General features: G+C 48.3%; 1 protein-coding gene across 5 annotated transcripts in view; it reads right to left on the bottom strand.

The window, feature by feature from the left end:
- Positions 1-19,418, bottom strand: part of NAV2 (neuron navigator 2) — a 365,536-nt gene that overhangs the window by 191,998 nt on the left and 154,120 nt on the right. For 3 of the 5 annotated variants that reach the window (XM_028515602.2, XM_036029138.1, XM_036029139.1), the window contains exons 5-7: positions 13,810-14,068; positions 9,525-9,593; positions 1,071-1,237 (exon numbers count right to left, since the gene is read on the bottom strand). In XM_028515602.2, coding sequence (XP_028371403.1) covers positions 1,071-1,237; positions 9,525-9,593; positions 13,810-14,068 — 495 coding nt within the window. The remainder of the gene's footprint in view (positions 1-1,070; positions 1,238-9,524; positions 9,594-13,809; positions 14,069-19,418) is intronic. The other 2 variants (XM_028515604.2, XM_028515603.2) reach the window with 1 other exon arrangement.

Raw genomic sequence — 19,418 nt, 5'->3', positions numbered from 1 at the left:
GCTTTACTGCTAGGTACAGAGTTAGTTCCCAGTGCCTTGTCTGGGAAACTTTCTGCCATATGTATCTGTCAGCCTGATATAAATTTCCTTCACATCTTCTCTGCTACTCTGGGAAGGGGATATCCAGCTCCACTAAACCAAGTCATCCTGAGCTGCAGCGTGGGTGGGGGATGTTCTGATTTCACTGGCAGTCAGAGGGCTGTCCAGGCTCCTGGGGCACTTTAGGGAGTGGGAGACGGCTCTCCTGGCTCTTGCAAGAAGAAGGCACGTGCAGGACAAACCCTACAAAGTGTCTATGAGACCCGAGCGTGTCCCCCCAACAAGTCCAGCCCACTCTGCCTGGAAGAAATGAAAGGGAGCTCTGCTCTTACTGAAGAATCTTCTAAGCTGCCTTAGTTTCTCTCATCTCCAATGCCCAGCAAGGGACACGCTGAAGCAAGCAAAAGTTGCTCTGACCGCCTCTGTGCCAGAGCCCACACAGGGCGACTCACTTTTTATCTCCATCCTAAAACCTCAGTGCTGTGTATAGTAAAGAAGCATATCCTTTTTTGGTAAAAGTTCCATCACCAGGATACCAAGAGCAGCGTTGCCTACTCCTTTAACGTAGTCAAGATCTTCATTTAGCCAGCCCCCATTTCTGACTCTTTTCAAGGGGTGGAAACTCCCTTGTCACTTCCCTCACATCATTTCTGATGGGCGAAACGCTTATTAGCTCACAAAATGCATACCTCAAGAAACTTGCATTTCTGGAAAACCACCTGCTGTACAGAGCATGCTCTATGAAAATGTATTTTTAAGTTGCAAATCCACATTGCTTCTACCTGCAGCCAGGTTTCTTATGGGCCCCACCCACACAAATACAGCTGTTCTTGCTGGCAACTATGAATCTATGTAACAATGATTTCCCCACTTTATTAATGCCTCTGCTAACAAAGTTCCTGCCAGTCAAGTACATCCTTGGGATCCATTCCCACAACCCTATCAGCAACGCCGCCCCCGACTAAACTCACCCAAAGGAACTGGATCTGCTATAAGAAAAGGCGACAAAAAGAACCCCAAAGGTGACTCACCTTTCTCGTGGCTGCTTGGTGGTGGCGGTGGGGGAGGGGAGGCGACTGGTTTGGACTTGTCATAGTTGTTAAAGCTTTGGCTGCGTCGGTTGTTAGCAGCAGCTGACCCTCCGCGAGCTTTGGCGTCGCTGCCTGCAGCGGATACCCTGGCGGTAGGACCTGGAAGTCTACGATGCAAAAGCAACAGAGTAATAGATTCAGTGTCAGAAGCACAAAAGCGTCTTAGGAGAAGGAACTGCAGCCATGCAGGAGGGAAAAGAAACCATTCAAGACACTGCTCTTGAATGGTAGCAGGTTGAGCCAGGTTGGCCAGTCAAAGAATTCAGTGGAACCACTACAACTAGGCTAGTCATGACCCCCGTAAGTCCAACAGCAAAACATAAGACGTCTTCCTCTGAGCAATGGGAGACATTTTGGAGGAAAAATATATGAATCTATTTGCCGACTGAAAATACAAAGTCCAGGAACCTAAACAAGAAAACAAACAAACAAGCAAAATATAACCAAAGACCCTGAAATAGAGAATAGGCTGACAGTGACCAGAGGGAAGAGGGGAGGGAATTTCAGGGGAAAAGGGGAAGGGTTTGCAGGAACAAGTATAAAGGACACATGGACAAAAACTAGGGGTGGGTGGAATCGGGAGGGAGGTGGGGAGGGCTGGGAGGTTGGGATGAGAGTAAAAGGCAGAAAACTGGACTTGAACAACAATTAATTTAAAAAAAAAGAACTTGGGGGAAAAAAGACATAAACTATTATTTAAAAAAAAGAAAGAAAATACAAAGCCCATCTTCCCTTTTCTCTTAGATGAGTGTTTTCACTTTATGATAGAGCCAAACCATGTCATCTCCAATTCTACCACGTGTGGAACATAAAGGCCCATGAAGCCTCTAAACTGTTTACCTTGGTTGTTGAAAATGGTGTCTGCCGTGCCCCAGACATAAGGATCGAGGAAAAGAGAATTTCTAACTCTCAGAAAGGAAACGGCTACCTCGAGAGCCCTCAGAGCCACGCAATGAAAACGCGTGGCCCAGATGGAAACGCTGTGCAGACAGCCGTTTCCTTCCACATCTGACGACTTGTCTCCGCCGGCAGCACTCCAGGGCTTCTCCGCACAGTGGGTGGACAAAACCATACGTGTTTTCTGTAAAACCAGGAGGAACCTGTCGGCCTAAAGACACGTGTTCTTTCCCTTCAAATAAAACACCTCATCGGGGGCGGTTTGGGAAATCAAGTCAGCAGACATCTTCGTAATGTGTCTGAAGACATTACAGCTCATTCCCCCAAAGGGCTGAGGGTAAGACCCCAAGTCAGAATTTCGGTCCAGGGACTACTAAGGCTGTTTCCAACCATCAAATTTGAAAGATGAATACATGGTGAAATATTTAGTTGTATCTTTCTGCTAAAACCCCCTTAGCTGTATTTAGAAGCCACTGGAACCTCAGCCGACTAGCATTAGAGCTAGTGAAAGTCTGAACTTTCAACTTAGAAAGCTTTTAGCCTTCTCTTTCCATGCAAATCTGTAAGCGCGAAAGAAGTCTGCAGTCTGGAAGTACTTCAGGTATAAGCAGGCAACCACTTCAAACTTTTTCTTGTGGGCCAAACAAGAAAGGTGACTGTAAAGTAAGCAGAGAACATGAGCTGGTGTGAGAGGACTGTAAATTTGTGCAGCTAAGCAGCAGCTGGCCCAGTTCCCTGACGGGGAGCTAGGAGCGAAGAAAGGGGGTGAGCTCTTCACCCAAAGAGGCATCACCTCCCACTGCACTGGGAAGACCTGCCCCTCTGTTCATTTACCCTGTCTTGTCTGGAGAAGACATTCACCCTCAAAGACAGGGACGGAGTGGGGAACAAGACCAGCAGGACTAGTGCCAGCATTTGGGAAGCAGACGTGGCCAGCACAACTGATGGAGGGAGTCCAGCAATGGGATCTTGGTATCGCCTGGTTCTGCTTCCAATGCAAACAGCACCTTGCAAGTCCTCCACGTCAGGGCTATCTGAGTAGTCACAGCCAATGGCAGAGCTTCTGTAGGTATGGATGTGGGGCTCCTTTGGGCTAGACTCAGTGTGAGTCTTTATGCCTAGATAGGCCTGGAAAAGGATTATGGACTGGGTCCGAGATGATGTCACAGCAATGGTATTAAGTGATACAGGGCAACACAGGCCACCACATTTACTCCAGTGGGGAGTTTGCAGAGAGCAAGGATACAAAAAGCAATGAGAAGGGAAATGGTGCTTTCCTTTCAGAATTGCTGGGGACTCCCACTGCCCTGACCTTGGGCTGAACCACAGTTCACGGCAGCATAGGGCCTTTATAGATGCGGTAATTAAAGTGCTGGATGGGACGGGCACAGCCGTGACTTAGGCAGGCAGTCTGGTCCTCTGTGAGGCAGAACGGATAGAATATGGGCTCTTTCCACACACATAACATGGGGCCAGTCTTGTCATCTCTCTGAGATTCAGGTTTCATATCTGTAACTTTGGAATAATAACAAACCACCCAGGGAGAACAGCTGTAATCTCGGGATGGGACTTCATGTCTGCCCTTAATGTGGTCAGTACTCAATGCATGTCGGCTCCCCTCCCCACCCTCTCAGCTGACTGAGCACACAGAATCGGGAAGGAACTGGCCCACTGGCCATCGCCATGAAGTAAACATGTGATGGCACAAAAAAGAGACAAATAGGTAAATAGATGAACTAGGTTAAAGTATCAGGAGAGAGATTGTAAAAATTCTGAGATCAACGTTTTCAAAGAGGCAAGATAGGGTTTGGCCGACAGGACTTGTCACTTCCCTTGGGGACATTCCCAAAGAGGAAACTGCTCACCCAACTCCCTGTGACTGACAGATCTTATACTTAGGGTACCTCTGGGCCGTCTGTGAGCCCCACTCCCTGGAGTGAAGCATTCCTGGTTTTGGATTAACTAAGAGCTCTGCATTTCCCATGGGTGGTCACTGTCAGATTCTCTCCACTGAGTCAGGACCCAGGGGTGCTCCCTTTGATGGGAGCGGCCTCTCCATCCTTCGAAGGGCTGTGGAGTTGTGCCACGGTTCTTGACATGTGGAGAAGGAGTTCTTGAAGGCTTTGGGGGCAGATGACATAGAAAATAAAGGATGACTGACACACACTTAGCCATCAAAAGCCACCAAAGCTCAAGCTTGACCAAAGCTCAAGCTGACCAAAGCTCAAGCTGACCAAAGCTCAAGCTCAAAGCTCAAAGCTATGCCCCCATCACCAATGGACAGCTCCCTGAGCTTGACCAAATGGAACAACTGGGTGAAGACCTAGTAGTTTCTTCCAGGTTTCAGAGGAAATCTATGCCAACAACCAGCTTTAAAACTTGGGTTCTGGGCCCTGGCTGGCGTAGCTCAGTGGATTGAGCACAGGCTGTGAACCAAAGTATCATAGGTTCCATTCCCAGCCAGGGTACATTCCTGGGTTGCAGGCCATAAGCCCCAGCAACCACACTTTGATGTCTCTCTCTCTCTCTCTCTCTCTCTATCTCCCTCCATTCTCTCTCTAAAAATAAATAAAAACTTAAAAAAATAGTTTAAAACAAACAAACAAAAAAACACCTTGCGTTCTGTTGTGAATGGGTTTGGACAGTTGCTGCTCCAAAATAAGCCTCCTCCACCTCTCTGAAATGTTTATCGAAGTGCACCAGCACACAAAGGCCAAGAATGAAGGTGTGGTGGGTGGAAAGTAAAGAAAAAGGCTTAGCTGGATCTACCCACGAACGAACCAAAACATTCTTCAGAATGGTGAATCCGCATATAAATGGAATTAATTCAGATTGAATTATAAGTACAAGACTTCAAATATAGAATTTCAAAGCCAAAGGCGACCTTGAGAATGTGAAGCTACCTGACCGATCACAGGGAGAGTACTGAAATTTCTACCAAGTGAAGGAGGATTTTGCTATGGTGTTCCCCAAAATTCATGTGGGAATTTTATGACCAAAGTGGTGCTATTAGGGGATGGAGCCTTTGGGAGGGGATGAGGTCATCAGGTTGAGCCCACACGGATGACATTAATACCCTCGTCAAAGAGGATCTGGAGAACCAGCGTGCCCTTCCAGTGTGTGAGGACACAGCGAGAAGTCAGCAGTCTGCAACCTGGGAGAGGGCTTTCACCAGAGCCCGCCAGGCTGGTGCCTGCTCTTCAACTTCCAGCCTCCAGTATAGTGAAGGGCACATTGCTGTTGTTTATAAGCTACTCAGTCTGTGGTATTGTGTTAAGGCAGCCCAAATGGACTAAGACAGGGTTCTAATTCAATCTTCTCCAGATCTTAAGGAGCTGACTGGCCCCAGCTGACATCTAAATAACATGTGTGTGATAAAAGAATATGCAAAGTCCAGGAGCAATTTCAAGAAAGAAAATAACCTTGGAGGTTGGTGGATGGTCGGGGAAGGTGCCAAATAAAAGCAACCCGAGAGTAGATGTGGCCTATGGGATGGGCCTGTGAGTAGAGAGCAAGAAAGTAGGGCATCACGGTGAGAGGCAGAGGGGACGTGCAGAGGGAAGCCCGTAGAGCAGTGGAGGAAGGAAAGGTCCGCTGTGTGCTGGGGCTTGGGGAATGAGGTCAGTGTGAGTCTCGAACTTCGTCCTGCCCTGCAGCAGCGAGGGCTCATTAGGGAGGCTGAGAGCGGAGCTACAGTGGCATCGCTGACTATCTTCTACTTCACAGTGACACAGTTCCAGGCCTCTGGCTACCATTCTGAAGTTCATCATTATTAACATCCTTGTGCATCAGGAGAACTTCGATCAAGCCCCAGCCTGGAAGCAGCAGCTGTCTGAACATTAGAGTCCCTCTTTGCTGAAGAGCTGGGTCCCGCTCACATGACACAGCTGCAGGTAGCAGAGCAGATTCTGCCCAGGGCGTCTGCCTCGCCAAAGAAATGAAGAGAGAGAGGAGCATGGCGAGTCAACCCTGTCTCATTTACACCCTGCATCATTGACAGTGCCAGAAGGTTCCAGCAGCTCCTTTGGAAGAGCAGCTCCACTTCTCATGACCCTTCCATGTCCATACACATTACAAAATGACAGGACACAGATGGGTCCTTTTGAACATAACACACATTGCTTTTCTTTTTAAAAGGAAATTATGTTTAAGGGACGTGGTGGGACAAAGAGGCGGAAGAAAAAACCTGCTGCTATTGGAGCCATGGTCGATTTCTCCAACATGTGCAGCGCCCAGCAGGCAGGGCGGTAACGCCACAGTTCCCGGCACGTAACCTGCCAGTGCGTCCTGGCTCCATGCGCTGTACGTGCTGGTGGGAAGAAAGCTGTTCTTCCCCCCAAAACCACTTCAAAGGCCGGGAGCAGAAGATGACCCTCCCGGGACGGATGGCAGCTTGTGTGCACATGCTCAGGGCCGCAGGGGGTGGGGATCCTCATCAGAGACACTTTATGCTAGACAAGATGATTAAATGCTAAACCGCTCATCTCTCTAGCATCTTCTTTTCAACAGCTGGGCCAAACTTCTGGCCCCACTGATTCCTCTGCATAAGATGGCCATGTAGTGATCAGCTGTGTGGGACTCGCTGGAAGTGGCCTGGTTGCTTTACCTCGCCCAGGCCAACCCCACACACCAGCATCAACATATCTGCTCGTTCTGGTGCACTTACTACATGCCAGTATGAGAGGATTAGAGACGACTTTACATAAACCACATCGCACTGCCAGGCAGGACTATCCCATTTTACCAGTAAGGAAACACAGGCTCAGAGAGATTAAATAATGTGCCCGGCTAACACGGGCAGTGGCGAAAATGAACTTACACTAGGTTTAAACTCCAAAATGCACTCTCAGCCACTGCCTCCTGTAGGTAGAATGATCTTGAACACCTGGGGCTCACTAGGGATGCCCAAGAGACAAGAACAGTGTCAAAGGCAGAAATACATGGAAATCCTTCATTCCTGTACCAGTTCCCTCCATAAGCCCCTTCCCTGCATCCAGATTCAAGGGTGAGGCTTTTCATTGGCTGAATATCCCTGGTGCCTATCTCAAGGCGTTCAGCTCAAGGTGTTTGCATGTGAACCAGAGACCTATTTCCAGAGCTCTGGGAGAGGCGTCCTACTCGGCCAGGAGTAGGGCTGCTTCTTTGGATAACCAAACTTACTGCTACACTTAGTGGTGACTGATCAGCTCAAATGCTCATCAGGCTTGTGCCCCAAACTAGGGATGGGAAGTGGGGAGTTAAGGGAAGGCCAGGTTACACAAATAATGAAACAAAGAGCACCGCTTTATTGGCCTCATCAGTGACCGGATGCATCCAAAAGAAACTCTAGGTAGGAATATGACCCTGAAGGAAGCCAGAGGGAGAGCTTGAAAGCCCTGTGCCCAGTGGACCCTTGGGCAGGGGCAGGCTTGCCCTCATCCTTCAGTTCTTCCTCTTTTCCCATTGCCTCCTTCTATCAGCTGGGGCCTGTTACAAAATCACGCATGAGATGGGCATGTGCTCCCAGTGCGATCTTTGCTCCACTAGCTCCTGTTTCATCTCCCAGAATGAAGCATATCGTGGGAACAAACACTAAAGCCCATGTTTCCTCCGAGCTCACCCTCTCCTTTCCTACATACGGACATTTGTAGGACACTCAAAAAAATGGGAACCCCGTTTGCCCATGCAGTGTGCGTCTGTCCTGACTTGGGCTCTGTGTCCTATTAAGGAATGCAGTCACCAGCATGGTGCTGCATGTTTGCATGTGCCTTCCTACCGGCCACCAAATTCAGGTGTAACCCTTCTTCCAAATGTGATGTGTCCAGAGAAGGGGCTTTAGGGACGTAATTAGGTCAGAAGGTGGAGCCCTCATGATGGTGTTAGTACCTTGTAAGGTGAGATGGGAGAGAGCTCGCTTCCTCTCTGCTCCCCACCATGTGAGGACACAGCAAAAACTCGGCCATCTAGATACTTGGAAGAGGGTTCTCACCAGAACTCAACCACAGTGGCACCCTGATCTTGGACTTCCCAGCCTCCAAACTGTGATAAACAAATTTTGTTGTTTCAGTTGCCCAGTCTATGGTGGTTTCCTATAGCAGCCCGAACTGACGAAGACACGTGGCTACAAGATGCAGGGATGAACATGGATTCCCAGCTGTACATGGTCCCAGAACCAAGTCTAGGGAACATGCCAACTTGTTCTACAGAGCAGCTTCTCCTCCCACCTCCCGCCAGGCAGATCCTGACTTGGGTCTCCCAGTGTGTACGCTTTCTAGAAAGGTCAACCCTGGTTAGAAAAGGCACCTAAAGCTTGAGAGGAGGGGCAGCAAGCAGATGTTCAGTATGTGTTACGGGAATACAGACAAACGGAGTGCAGGTACCCCATCAGCTTTAAGTGAGTATTTAATGAAAAATCAAGGCTAGTCATAATGAACAGGAGATTCTCTTCCTGTTACATACTATAAGGGTAATGTGAGGCAAAAGGCCAGAAGTAATGGTTGAAACCTAAGATTTTAAAAAGCAGCCTCAACAACCACATAAATGCCAGAATTCAATGAGGAGGAAGAGGAGGTAGAGAAGTGTATACAGTGGGTAAAGTGGGGGTGCTGGGGTTTGATCACATGGGTTCAAATCCTGGGTTTTCCATTTGCTGTGTGACTTCATATAACTTACCAAACTTTATGAATTTTTGTATCGTTACCTGTAAAAACGGGATAATAATATGACCTAGCACAAGAAGACTGATGTGAAGATTAAGTAAGAGAATGCATTCAAACTGGTGTATAATAAGCATTCAGGAAGTGTTAGCTGTTGCTACCTTTAAAATAACAGTAGATACAATGGTGTAGTCAGCATGTCCCACACCCTAGAATGGTTCTCTTCGTAGGATACAAGGATAGGACGCCAAACTCTTGAGTCAAGAGAACTAGTGAGCAAGTCTGCTGTTCATGTCAGGCCAGTGAGGTGATCTCTCCATGGTACAAAGGGCATCCGGAACAGAAAGGAGATACAGCTGCCTTATTGCTTAGTCTCCTCTGACCAACCGGAGTTATGTCTCAGGTCTTTGTAACTCCACAGAAAACCCATCCCATATTAGTAATTTTAACAACAACAATAAAAAGCACAGCACACATAAATGAGATGCAGGTGAGGTGGGATCAGGGTCAGGAGAGAGCAGGAAGCCAAACTCATCATAAAACCACTACAAAAATGACCTAGACACCCCCCTCTCCCTAAATCAGAATGGATTTTGATGACCAAGCAATCAAAACCAAAATCAATGAAATGCAGAAACATTATGTACACAACCTCACTTACTTACACTGTCCCTCCCCCATCGCCACCCCCCACCACAAACACCCCAACCACTCTCAGAACTCTCCAACATGAGCCAAAGCATGTTTGGTTTTCTCAAACTGCAAACATGAGCTGGGGACAGGGACCAAAAGGAGACGTAGCAGGAGCAAAGGGAACGATGGGTTGGGTTGAAACCATGCTTTGCAGGACAGGAAGTCTAACCTAGAGATCTTTCTCTGACCCAGAGTGAAGCGGATGATTTTGCTTTGAGATGAGTCCTTGGATGATGCACTGCATGATGGGAAAAGAAAAAAGTGGAAGAGCTGAGTGAGGGAGAGAAGGTACATTAGACACACAGGTAACAACAGGGTCTCGTGACAATGGGAACGCTCCTGAATTTCTCTCTGCCCACTTTCCCCACAACACGGAGCCTTCTTTCGAGGTCTACCTTTCCTGATTTGATGAATTTCCAATGTGAGGAAACTGCTATCAAGGTTACCAAAAACTTATGAGGTTTTTCTTTTTTTCTTTCTTTCTTCTTTAAAAACCCAGTATCTTTGTTTGCAACCAGTCACTATAAGGCCTTTTCCCCCACAATAAAATGTTAAAGCAAGGGATCTCTGACAGGTTAAAAACAACTTTGCAACTCTCTGAAGTACTTAGATGGTTCTATGCCACATAGGTGCTTTTCTGATGAATGCCCTGAGTGTCCCATAAAGTTGACCCAGAAAGGGTATAGATGTTTGCACGTTTTATTGGTCTTGGAAACTTTTGCTTAGTGGTAGTAAAATGATCATTTAAAGTATGCTGAATGTACTAAGTTTTGGGCTATGGACCATAAATTCATACATCTGAAGAATCTTGGTTGGACTTAGTAAAAGAAAAAGTTTAACTCATTTACTGCCTTATGAAAAATGGAAATACTTACCTTTCTGGAATGCACACACAATACACACACACACACACACACACACACACACAATGTTCATAAAAGGGTCTGAGGTGAGTAACACAATGCGGCTCTATAAATTAAGGGGAGTTCCGTGGCCAAGTTTGAGGAATACTTTCTGTACCTCCTTCTGAAGTGAAGGAATAGACAGAAAGCAATAGACAAAACACTTTTTAAAAATAAAGCAACTTTCCGGGTTTTCCATCAACAGGTGAATACTGGTAATATGTAAGGTGGACACAGATGGAAAGGGAAGCAAGTCTTGGGTACTAGGCTCCTCTCTTGGACTCTAGACTGGTGAGGAGTGTTAACAGGTAGAATGTGGATCAAGTTCTCAGCCATCACACAGGTTAATGAGAAGAGCTGCACTAGGGAGTTAACAGGGACCCTCCAACTGGCCATCACTGGAAATGTTGCTCTGATTCCTTCTTGCTCCTGTCTCAGATTTCCTTGGCCAGCTTCAGCAACTCTTTTCACACACATCATGGAGAAGCTGCCAAGTTTTAGTATTTATCATCCCAAGGGGTAGAGTATTTAGGTATGTTCATATGTGGCAAAGTCCAAAACAGGACCAAGACAAACCTGGCATTTGGGGCTTACACTAACATCGGATACTGATGATCAGGGATTCAAATCATTACCTTTGTGATTTTGGTTATCAAAGGCAGAATTTGGGGATAGTAATACAAAGGAATGGAACCAGTGAGGCAATTATACTATTTTAAAAAAACCCTATAGCCAGAATGCTAGCATGGGCTATCATAGCCCTAGAACTGGAAAATGAGATTAACCTCTGGATGTGAAATGAGAAAGCATCCCTATGCAATGGATAGAACCAGTCCTCTGCAGAAGCAACCCAAGCTGGACAAGAGAAAGGAGGAGTGGAGATGGACAGCAACTCCAAATGCCAGTCCCTGTCCCCGCCACGATGGCAGGAACCATCTTGGAATGGAAAAGCCTGGCTTAAGTGAGTTTGACTCTTGTTTACATAAAGCATTTATTAATAGTAGGATGTTTTTCCTTACTCGCAGATGGGTGTCCTGACTTTTAAGAAAACAAACGCCTACAATGAAGATAGATGCCTCAGGCTGGCCCGGCCCAGTGACACAAGCCCAGGGTTTCTCCACACGTGTTCCTTGGAACTCCAGGCAGCGAGATGCTCTATAAAACAAGAGTTCTTGTGCCAGGTTTTCTGTGTCCCTCCCTGGCTTCCTTATCTCAATAAATACCAATTCCCTCAATGCTCAAGCCAGAAATTTAGGCTTTATCTGTGAGTCTTCTCCCCCTCAGTCCAGATACTAAATCTATCTGTAGCCCTGTTGGCTCATCCTGCAAAATATGCTGAGTTGGTCCCTCTCTCATCTGCTCCACCACCCTGACCCCAGCCACTACCACCCAGAGGACCACAGAAGCTGCTGAACTGGGGGCCTTCTTCCTCTGTCTACTCTCCAGAGAGAAGCACGGGGGACCTTTTAAAAAACACTAAATCAGATCAACTCCCCCTCCTGCTCAAGACTGTCCAGTGGCCTCCTGTCCACTTCAGGATGAAATACAAACTTCTTAATCCAGTTTGGCCAGTACTCTGTGACCTGTCCTCAGAACCATAGCACTGCTCAAGTCCAGAGGCCACCGGTCACACTGTCCTCCATGGAAATAGTGGCAGCCCTCTCTGCTTCCGGGCTACCTCTTAACGCCCCACGGTCCCCACCCAGTGAGCTTAAACCACACCAGCTCTTCTGCTCCTCCAATCTGCCAAGCTGTTCCTATCATAGGACCTTCACATCAGCTGCTCCCTCTGACTGATCTACTCCACACCTGAGCTCTGCTTGGCTCACTCCTTGTTCACAGTTTGACTTCAACGTCAAGCCCTCAGAGAGACCGTCCTATAAACCCCACCCCTCTGAATCCCATAATCTTATTGCAACACCACTATTGATATTTCTCTTCCCTCTCTGTTTGCCTGCTTCCTCTAATAGAATGTAGAGAGCAAACATTTCAGCTGTCCCACTCACCAATGACCTCTTGGGGGCCTAGAACAGTGGCCAGCCCACAGAAGTCATTCAAACACCAACTAAATAAATGTGTGTGAACAGACTCAAGGATCTGAGAATTTCAAAAACAGTTATAACAGCTTGACCCAGATTATTTCCCAATTTTTCCTTGACAGGACTCTCCCCCTGGCAAGTTATCATCCAGGGAATAAGCACCCAGAAGAATCAGTGTGGGAAATGGTGCCCTGGTTGCTCCATCATGCAGGTCGGGCAGGGAGTCTCTGAGGGGAGAAGGGCTCTTCAGGGAAAGGGTGCAGAGGCTGGCTGCCTGGCTGCCTGGCTGCCTGGCTGTCTGCTCCTCATTGCTGGCCCAGGTATCTCTGCGAGCCCACAGATTTCCGTAATGTAAATTGGGTACAACTGGATCATTCATGAGGGGCTCTGATTTACATCACATCCGTCACTGCTGGTTTTACCAACACCACAACTGGGAAACAGCACTTCTCACGTTGGGAAAAAACTGTCCATAAGGCCCCTGTTTTGTCTGAACTGCTCTGTGCTTCGCCCAACTACAGCGGGCTGCCGAGGGTGTGGAGGTGTGCAAGGAGCCCCGTGGTGACCATGCCGGGGCTCTGGGACTGGGAGCAGGAGGCCATTACTCTTCAGTGCACGTTAAATAAACCAAGTGACCAATTTGATCTGTGACACTGAAGTTTGGTAGCTAAAGCTTAAAAAAAACAATTATTGGACTTTTCTCAAACTTTCTAATTCCCAATCTCCTTTTTTTTCCTGCCATCAAAACAAACATTTTACAAGGTGACCAAACATTAAACAACTCTCCAGAGTTGTTTAGGAGAGCAACTACTGCCACGGACACACAGCAGACGGCCGCCGCCCTGGCCCCCTGCTCGCACAGCATTCTGCGGTGAGCCCCGCCGGCCAGCCTCGGCCCCTCTGGAACCACCAACAAAACCCAGGCCCTGGTGCTGCAGAGCAGAGGGCCACTGCGGACCCCTCCCAACACTCGGGGCCAACTAACCCAGGCACATTGAATGGTCCCTGCTCCCACCCGGGGATGCTGGCCCTTCTGGGGAGAGTGGCTGCTTGCCAAGGACCACCTGCCATCTTTCTTCTTCTTCTTCGTTCTTAACGTTTCTCTCTGGGCAAAGCAGGGCTAGCTGCTGGAGGACAACCTGGGCCCCCAGTTAAGTAAAATTACTCGCACAGGTAACACTGAAACCGGCTAGTAGGCAAACACACAAAACATGCCCGCAGTCTATTTCAGGGGCTGTTTACTGCTTGGGAGCCTGAGTGTGTCACGGGGCAGAGTTAAGGCGGGAGCAGCTCACTGGCTTTGGCCGCCGGGGATTCTGACTTTAAAAAGTACACATCGCCGCCAGGCCCAGGAGGAGGCCTCCGTTTCAAGGTCCTGCTCATTCCTCCCTATCAGGAGTTCTCAGCACTGAAGAAATACAAATAAGAAACACATTCGAATAGGCTAGAATTTGGTGGGTGTGAAGGAGGGCCCCTGAGAAAACAGGATTATCAGTTGGTAAGGAGTCCCCACCTGGACTGCATCTCGGCTTGTGCTTTTGACTGCTGATGTGGTGCTGGCTGGTGAGGCTGGCACGGGGCCTGGGGAGTGGCTGGCACCTGTTGCTGAGGAGTGCCAGCCTGGCACTGGAAGGGGGCCCCGGCTGCCTGGGACACGGCAGGCGGCAGAGGCGAGGAGAGGTGCTGCTTCTGGGGCTGCTGCTGCTGCTGCTTGTACCGGGAGAGGCTGAAGAAGAGGCCTAGAATGGCCTTGAGGTTTCCATTCCTGATTTCTGCAAGGCAATGGAGACAGGGGTTAGCGGAGGAGTCCTCTCTTGCTCCAGTTCAATGGGCTGCTGCAGCCCTCGCATGAGCTGCGTTCCTCCAGGAAAGGACAGATTTCCTGAACACTTATATGTACCTGGTATCACAAATCCATTAAGATCGGGCCTCAACCACAGAGAAATTAGCTTATTCTCCCTGCTGGGATTAGAGTGGATACTCGAGGCAAGTTGCAACTGGATGTCTGGCAAATGCCCGGAGGACACTCTCAGTGAGGGCATAAAGCAGAGAAGTAGGAGATCCGAGCAAGACGGAGCTTGTTCCAACAGCAAGGCAAACCATCGGGACGGAGGAGCCCTTGGTGCGGGGAAAACTCTGGTCTTCACGGGGCTCTGCCAAGTCCGAGTTCTATGCTTCAAGCCACCCGGAGCATGCCACGTGGCTGCTGTCCCCCTCCCCAGTCCTTGCACAGCTGTACCTGGTCACCCTGCCCTCAAACACATGGCTCTGTGTCTCCCCTGTCCACTGAATCAATAATTTCAATTTGGGATGGGTGTGGGGACAGCCTAGAGGACTTGTTTCTATAAAGAACTCATGCATAAATTCTCCTATATCAAAAGAAATTAGAGCAGCGTGGAGATGAGAATATTTTTATATAGTTTTTCAGATGTTAAAATGTGAAGAGCTGCAGAGAAGGAATATTTATTCACAGGCAGAGGCTACAGATGTGCGAGGGTGTTCTTCCCGGGCAATCCATTTTCACATGCAGATCTTTTAACACCAGATGTGATAACCAGGGTCTCAGCTGACCCTGAAGGTGAAATGACAGGACCACCCAGCATGAAGGATGCAGGAGGGGGCTCTCTAAGCTGAGGGAGGGGATGTTGGAGGAAGGGAAGCCTCACCTGTGTGGGTAACACAGACCCTCAGGTTAGCCCCAGGCTGGGGAAGAGGCTGCTGATAAGGGAAACAAGTTTCCTCCAAGGACCAATGAAGGGCAGAGGTGTGAATGGGGTGCTGCCAGTACCCTGGGTGGGGCTGGGGACTAACCAGACTGAGTTCTGGAGAAACTGATGATACGAACTCCCAGGATCCAGCCTTCACTGTCTACTTTGGGAGCCAGCAGGTGCTGGTTGTCAGGGACAAAACTGACAGGAGTGCAGCTTTCGGAGAACCTGAGCAACGAGTTCCAGTCTGTGCTCTACCACTCACTAGCTGTGCGACCCTGGGCAAGTCCCTGAATCTCTCTGGACCTCGGTGGTGATGTTGACATAGCTTGCCCCATCCCACGAGGCTGTCCTACAGGTCAAAAGGGAGCAGATACTGAAAGCACGCCATGAACAGTGAGGTCCTTCACTGATCTCAGTTACAGCATGACGAGTGTAGCCCCAGATGCCTATAGCAGATTCCCATACAGCTCCAGTGTCATGCCTTAAAAGTGAGGATTTTCGACCCTGGCTGGTATAGCTCAGTGGATTGAGCGCAGGCTGTGAACCAAAGCATCACAGGTTCGATTCCCAGTCAGGGCACATGCCTGGGTTGTAGGCTAGGTCCCCAGTGGGGGCCACATGAGAGGCAACCACACATTGATGTTTTTTTCTCTTTCTCCCTCCCTTCCCCTCTCTAAAAATAAATAAATAAAATCTTTTAAATTAAAAGTGAGGATTTTTACTATGGTGAAAAATCCTTATAATTTGTCATGCAAACCATAACACCCTTGAGAGTGTGTATGTGGGAGAGAGTGCTCTTAATGACACCAGGATGACAAGTGGAAGCCACGACTGACAAGGACGAATCAGGATGCTCATAAATCACTGTGTGTGCAACACAGCGGGCAGAGAAGGGTCCAAAGAGGTGGCCACGCCTCCCAGTTTCCTTGGATAGTTGGGCTTTAAGCCTTCAACTCTGCTTCTGCTTCATCCTCAGGAAACCAAAGGAGAAGCACACGTCTGGGTCTAAATGTTCTCACAAGTGCACCAGGGCCAGGGGATGGGAGGCTCAGATGGGACAGTGCAGTTGGCTCATTGTACTCATGGGAAAACAGAAGGGGAAAGTGACACACCTGTGGCCACCCAGCTGGACAGTGGTGGGAGTTAGGGACAGAGTCCAGATGAGACAAGAGGAGGCATGGAACTTGGGTATTAGACCATTTCTCCTCATAGATGAAATCCAGGTAGTGCTTTTACCAGGTGAATGATCTTTCTGTGAATGATCTCACTCAATCTCTGCAACCTGGGAAGTGAGCATTAGTATCCCTCTCTTACTGAGGGAAATTAGTATACTAAAATATTTAAAATATTTAGTGTACTATAGTATACTAAAATTTACTAGTATACTAAAAGGCCATAAAATTTTAGTATTAGTATCCCTCTCTTACTCAGAAAAATTTTATGGCCTCCCAAGGTAATAAATGCTGGAGCTGGGATTTGAATCTAGGTTTTTCTGGCTCAAAGCCTGGTCTCCTCACCCTGCAGAACTTGGCTTGCTTGTATACTCATCCTGTGCAGTGAATTTAAACGCACACCAGATAATGTTTTATTAAGCTAGCTGGTGGTCATGTAAGTATTCCTTATTCTTCTTCAGTAAGTATCCTTTTCTTATGGAATGTATCAAACATTCCATAACACATTTTTTTAAACCACGGCAAAGCAAAACAAAGAAGGAACTTGCACATCAGCACATCTCAGAGCTCAGAGGCTGCTCACTGCCACAGGCTGCCATGCCCGTGTCGGCCCCCTCGTAGCCTAGCAGCCCGGCCCTGGCCGGCAAGGAGCCAGCTCCGTCGCCTTCTCCACCTGTTGTGATCGGTAAGTCATTTATTGTGCGTAACAGTTTGTTGCATGATTCCCTAAAGCATCTTTTCTATTTGTCAGAGAGCACCATGCTCCCATGAGCACGCTTTTTCTCAGAAGGCAACGTTTTCACTACAAAAAGACATTGACTTTTGGAGCCAGCAAGACCTGGGTTTACATCTCTATAGTCCCTGGTTTATAGACTCTGAGTACTTGCACGATTCAGCTCTGAGCCTCGGTTTTTGTCTTTAAAATGGGCAGATGCGTGCTACACCTCTCCCACTGGGTTGTTATGAGAATTAAGTGCAGACTCAGTGAGAAAACGTGTGCAAAGCCCCTGGGACACGGCCTGGCTCAGTACTTCCCTCTTTGGTTTAGGAAATACAGTTCCTCTCCCTGCAGTGTCCTCAGCTCTCACCACGGGCTCCTCAGCCGAAGGAAGGCCGAGCCGGCTGTTGTCCCTGCATGGCCACTCTGTGCCAGGCGCGGGTGTCGAGGAGGGAATTAATCTCACGTTACAGAAAACTCGGTGACCTTCTGTTTTTGTTTTTTTTTTTAACAGCTTTTTTTTTCCAGGTATAATTCACATCCATAAAATTAAATGTACAATCCTTTTTAGTTAAGTTTAGTAACAATGTAGTTGTAAAATATACCCCTTACACCCTGAGGAGTCCTCACGCTCATGTGCATTCAACTCCACGCCCGTCCCAGGCCACCTCTAATCTGCGCTCTGTTTCGACAGATTTGCCTTTTCGGGACATTTCACATAAAGGGAACGTGCCATAGGTGGTCTTTCACAGCTGCCGTCTCTCACTGACCATGACGTATTTCAGGTTCATTTGTGTCAGAGTATTTGCCACGAGTCTCTTTATGTTGCTGAGCATTATTACCCCAGTGTATGGACATACCACATTTGGTTTACCCATGCACCAGTCAGTTGGTGAACAATTGGACTGTTTATTTTCTTCTCAGAACATAAAAGAAACTCAGGAGTGGCAAAGGCTCTGTCTGGGGTGCAGAGCCACACAGTGCATGCTACGGGTGGTCTGTGGCAGACGGTCTGCCACACAGCTGGAACTGTGTCCCTCCCATAGTTCCAAATGGCATCTGTCTGGGTTTCACGAGGCCTGGTAAATGGGTCCCACAGACCCCCTTGAAACAAATGTCATTCTGCCAGCCCACAAATGTTCCCCTCAGGACGTTTCCTAAGGCTTCCGAAAGAGTATCATTTTGTATCTGATCCACTACCCTCACCCTCTTGATGGCTAAGAAGGAAAACAACATAGACCTAGAGAGAGCTGACTTGTCCAAGGAGACACTGGCTAGCTGGTGTCTAAATCAGCATAGGAACTCTGCTCTCCTTTCTCTTCAGTGGCCACCCCCATGTAAACTCCCGTGTAAACTGAAGAACAAACTACGGAACCATATTCCAATTTCCATTAGACTTCGGTAGCCTTGACTCTGAATTTCTCTGGGTTCTGACTGATCTCTTTGTTTCCATTGGCTGGTGCTAATCTGCATAGATGCTGGAGGGAAGGCTGGGCACAAAGGGCAGAACAAATAGGAGAGTCATTTTCTTTCAACATTATTTAAGAGAAACCACAGGCCTGGTTTACAAAGGAATAATCTAACACAAAGAAACCTGCTTTGTAGGGAAGCAGAGATTCAGAGCCAAAGGGAGGGTTGCCTCAGACCACAGAGTTGCAGGATCTCTATTCAATCCCCTTAAGCCACAGTGGGTGGTATAAGGCTCTGCCCAACTGACGGGGACTTTTGATTGAATGGCATTGTTCCTCCAGCTAGGCCTTCTACTCCACCTGCATTCACCATCTAACTTTCCACCTGACTCTTGCAGCCCTTCTGTGTACAGCTTGCCAAACTGGCAATGACTCTACCCACAGGGGAAGTGGCTCGAGGGGGTAGGAGCAGAGCTTACAGAGCCCCCTCTGGTTGAGGGGCAGAAATGGCCCCACATGCACCACCAAAGTCACCTGTTGCTTTTATTTATGCAAAAAGTTCAGAAAGACCTCCTGCGTTCTGGCTCAGGATGAAAGGAGAAGCAAGCTCAGCATCTAGGTCTCTGGACGTCAGAGCAGAAAACCCAGGTCTGAGCTCAAGTCAGCGACTGGTTTCACTTCAAAAGCACACTCCTTCCCGAAGGCATCAGGAAGGATCTTCCTGCCTCTCCTTCTCCAGTCTGAAAGACTGGTGAAAAGCTAGTCCTTGGCTCTCATCCTGTTACCCAGGCCCCATCTCCTGCCTAGATTTCTCTTTACCTTCCTTTTTTGTCTGGTGGATGTGGACGCATCCTGTAAAACCCAGGGGAAGCATCGGGGTCTCTCTGAAGCCCCCTGACTGCCCCAGGCAGAGCGGGTCACTGCCTTTCTTTGGGCACCACTGGACCCTGGACGTACCATCAGCACGGCTCTCTGATGACCTGGAATGAAGGCTGGTTTTGTACGACTTGCCTCACCTCTCTGTGCACCCCAGCACCTAGGCTGTGCCGCCCTATAGGATGTGCCCAGCAACCATCTGGTGAGCTACACAGGACAAGCCATCCCTCGGGACC

Source organism: Phyllostomus discolor, chromosome 6, assembly GCF_004126475.2.
Source record: "Phyllostomus discolor isolate MPI-MPIP mPhyDis1 chromosome 6, mPhyDis1.pri.v3, whole genome shotgun sequence".
In the NCBI taxonomy this organism is placed as follows: domain Eukaryota; kingdom Metazoa; phylum Chordata; class Mammalia; order Chiroptera; family Phyllostomidae; genus Phyllostomus; species Phyllostomus discolor.
This window is presented reverse-complemented; position numbering and strand designations above follow the sequence as displayed.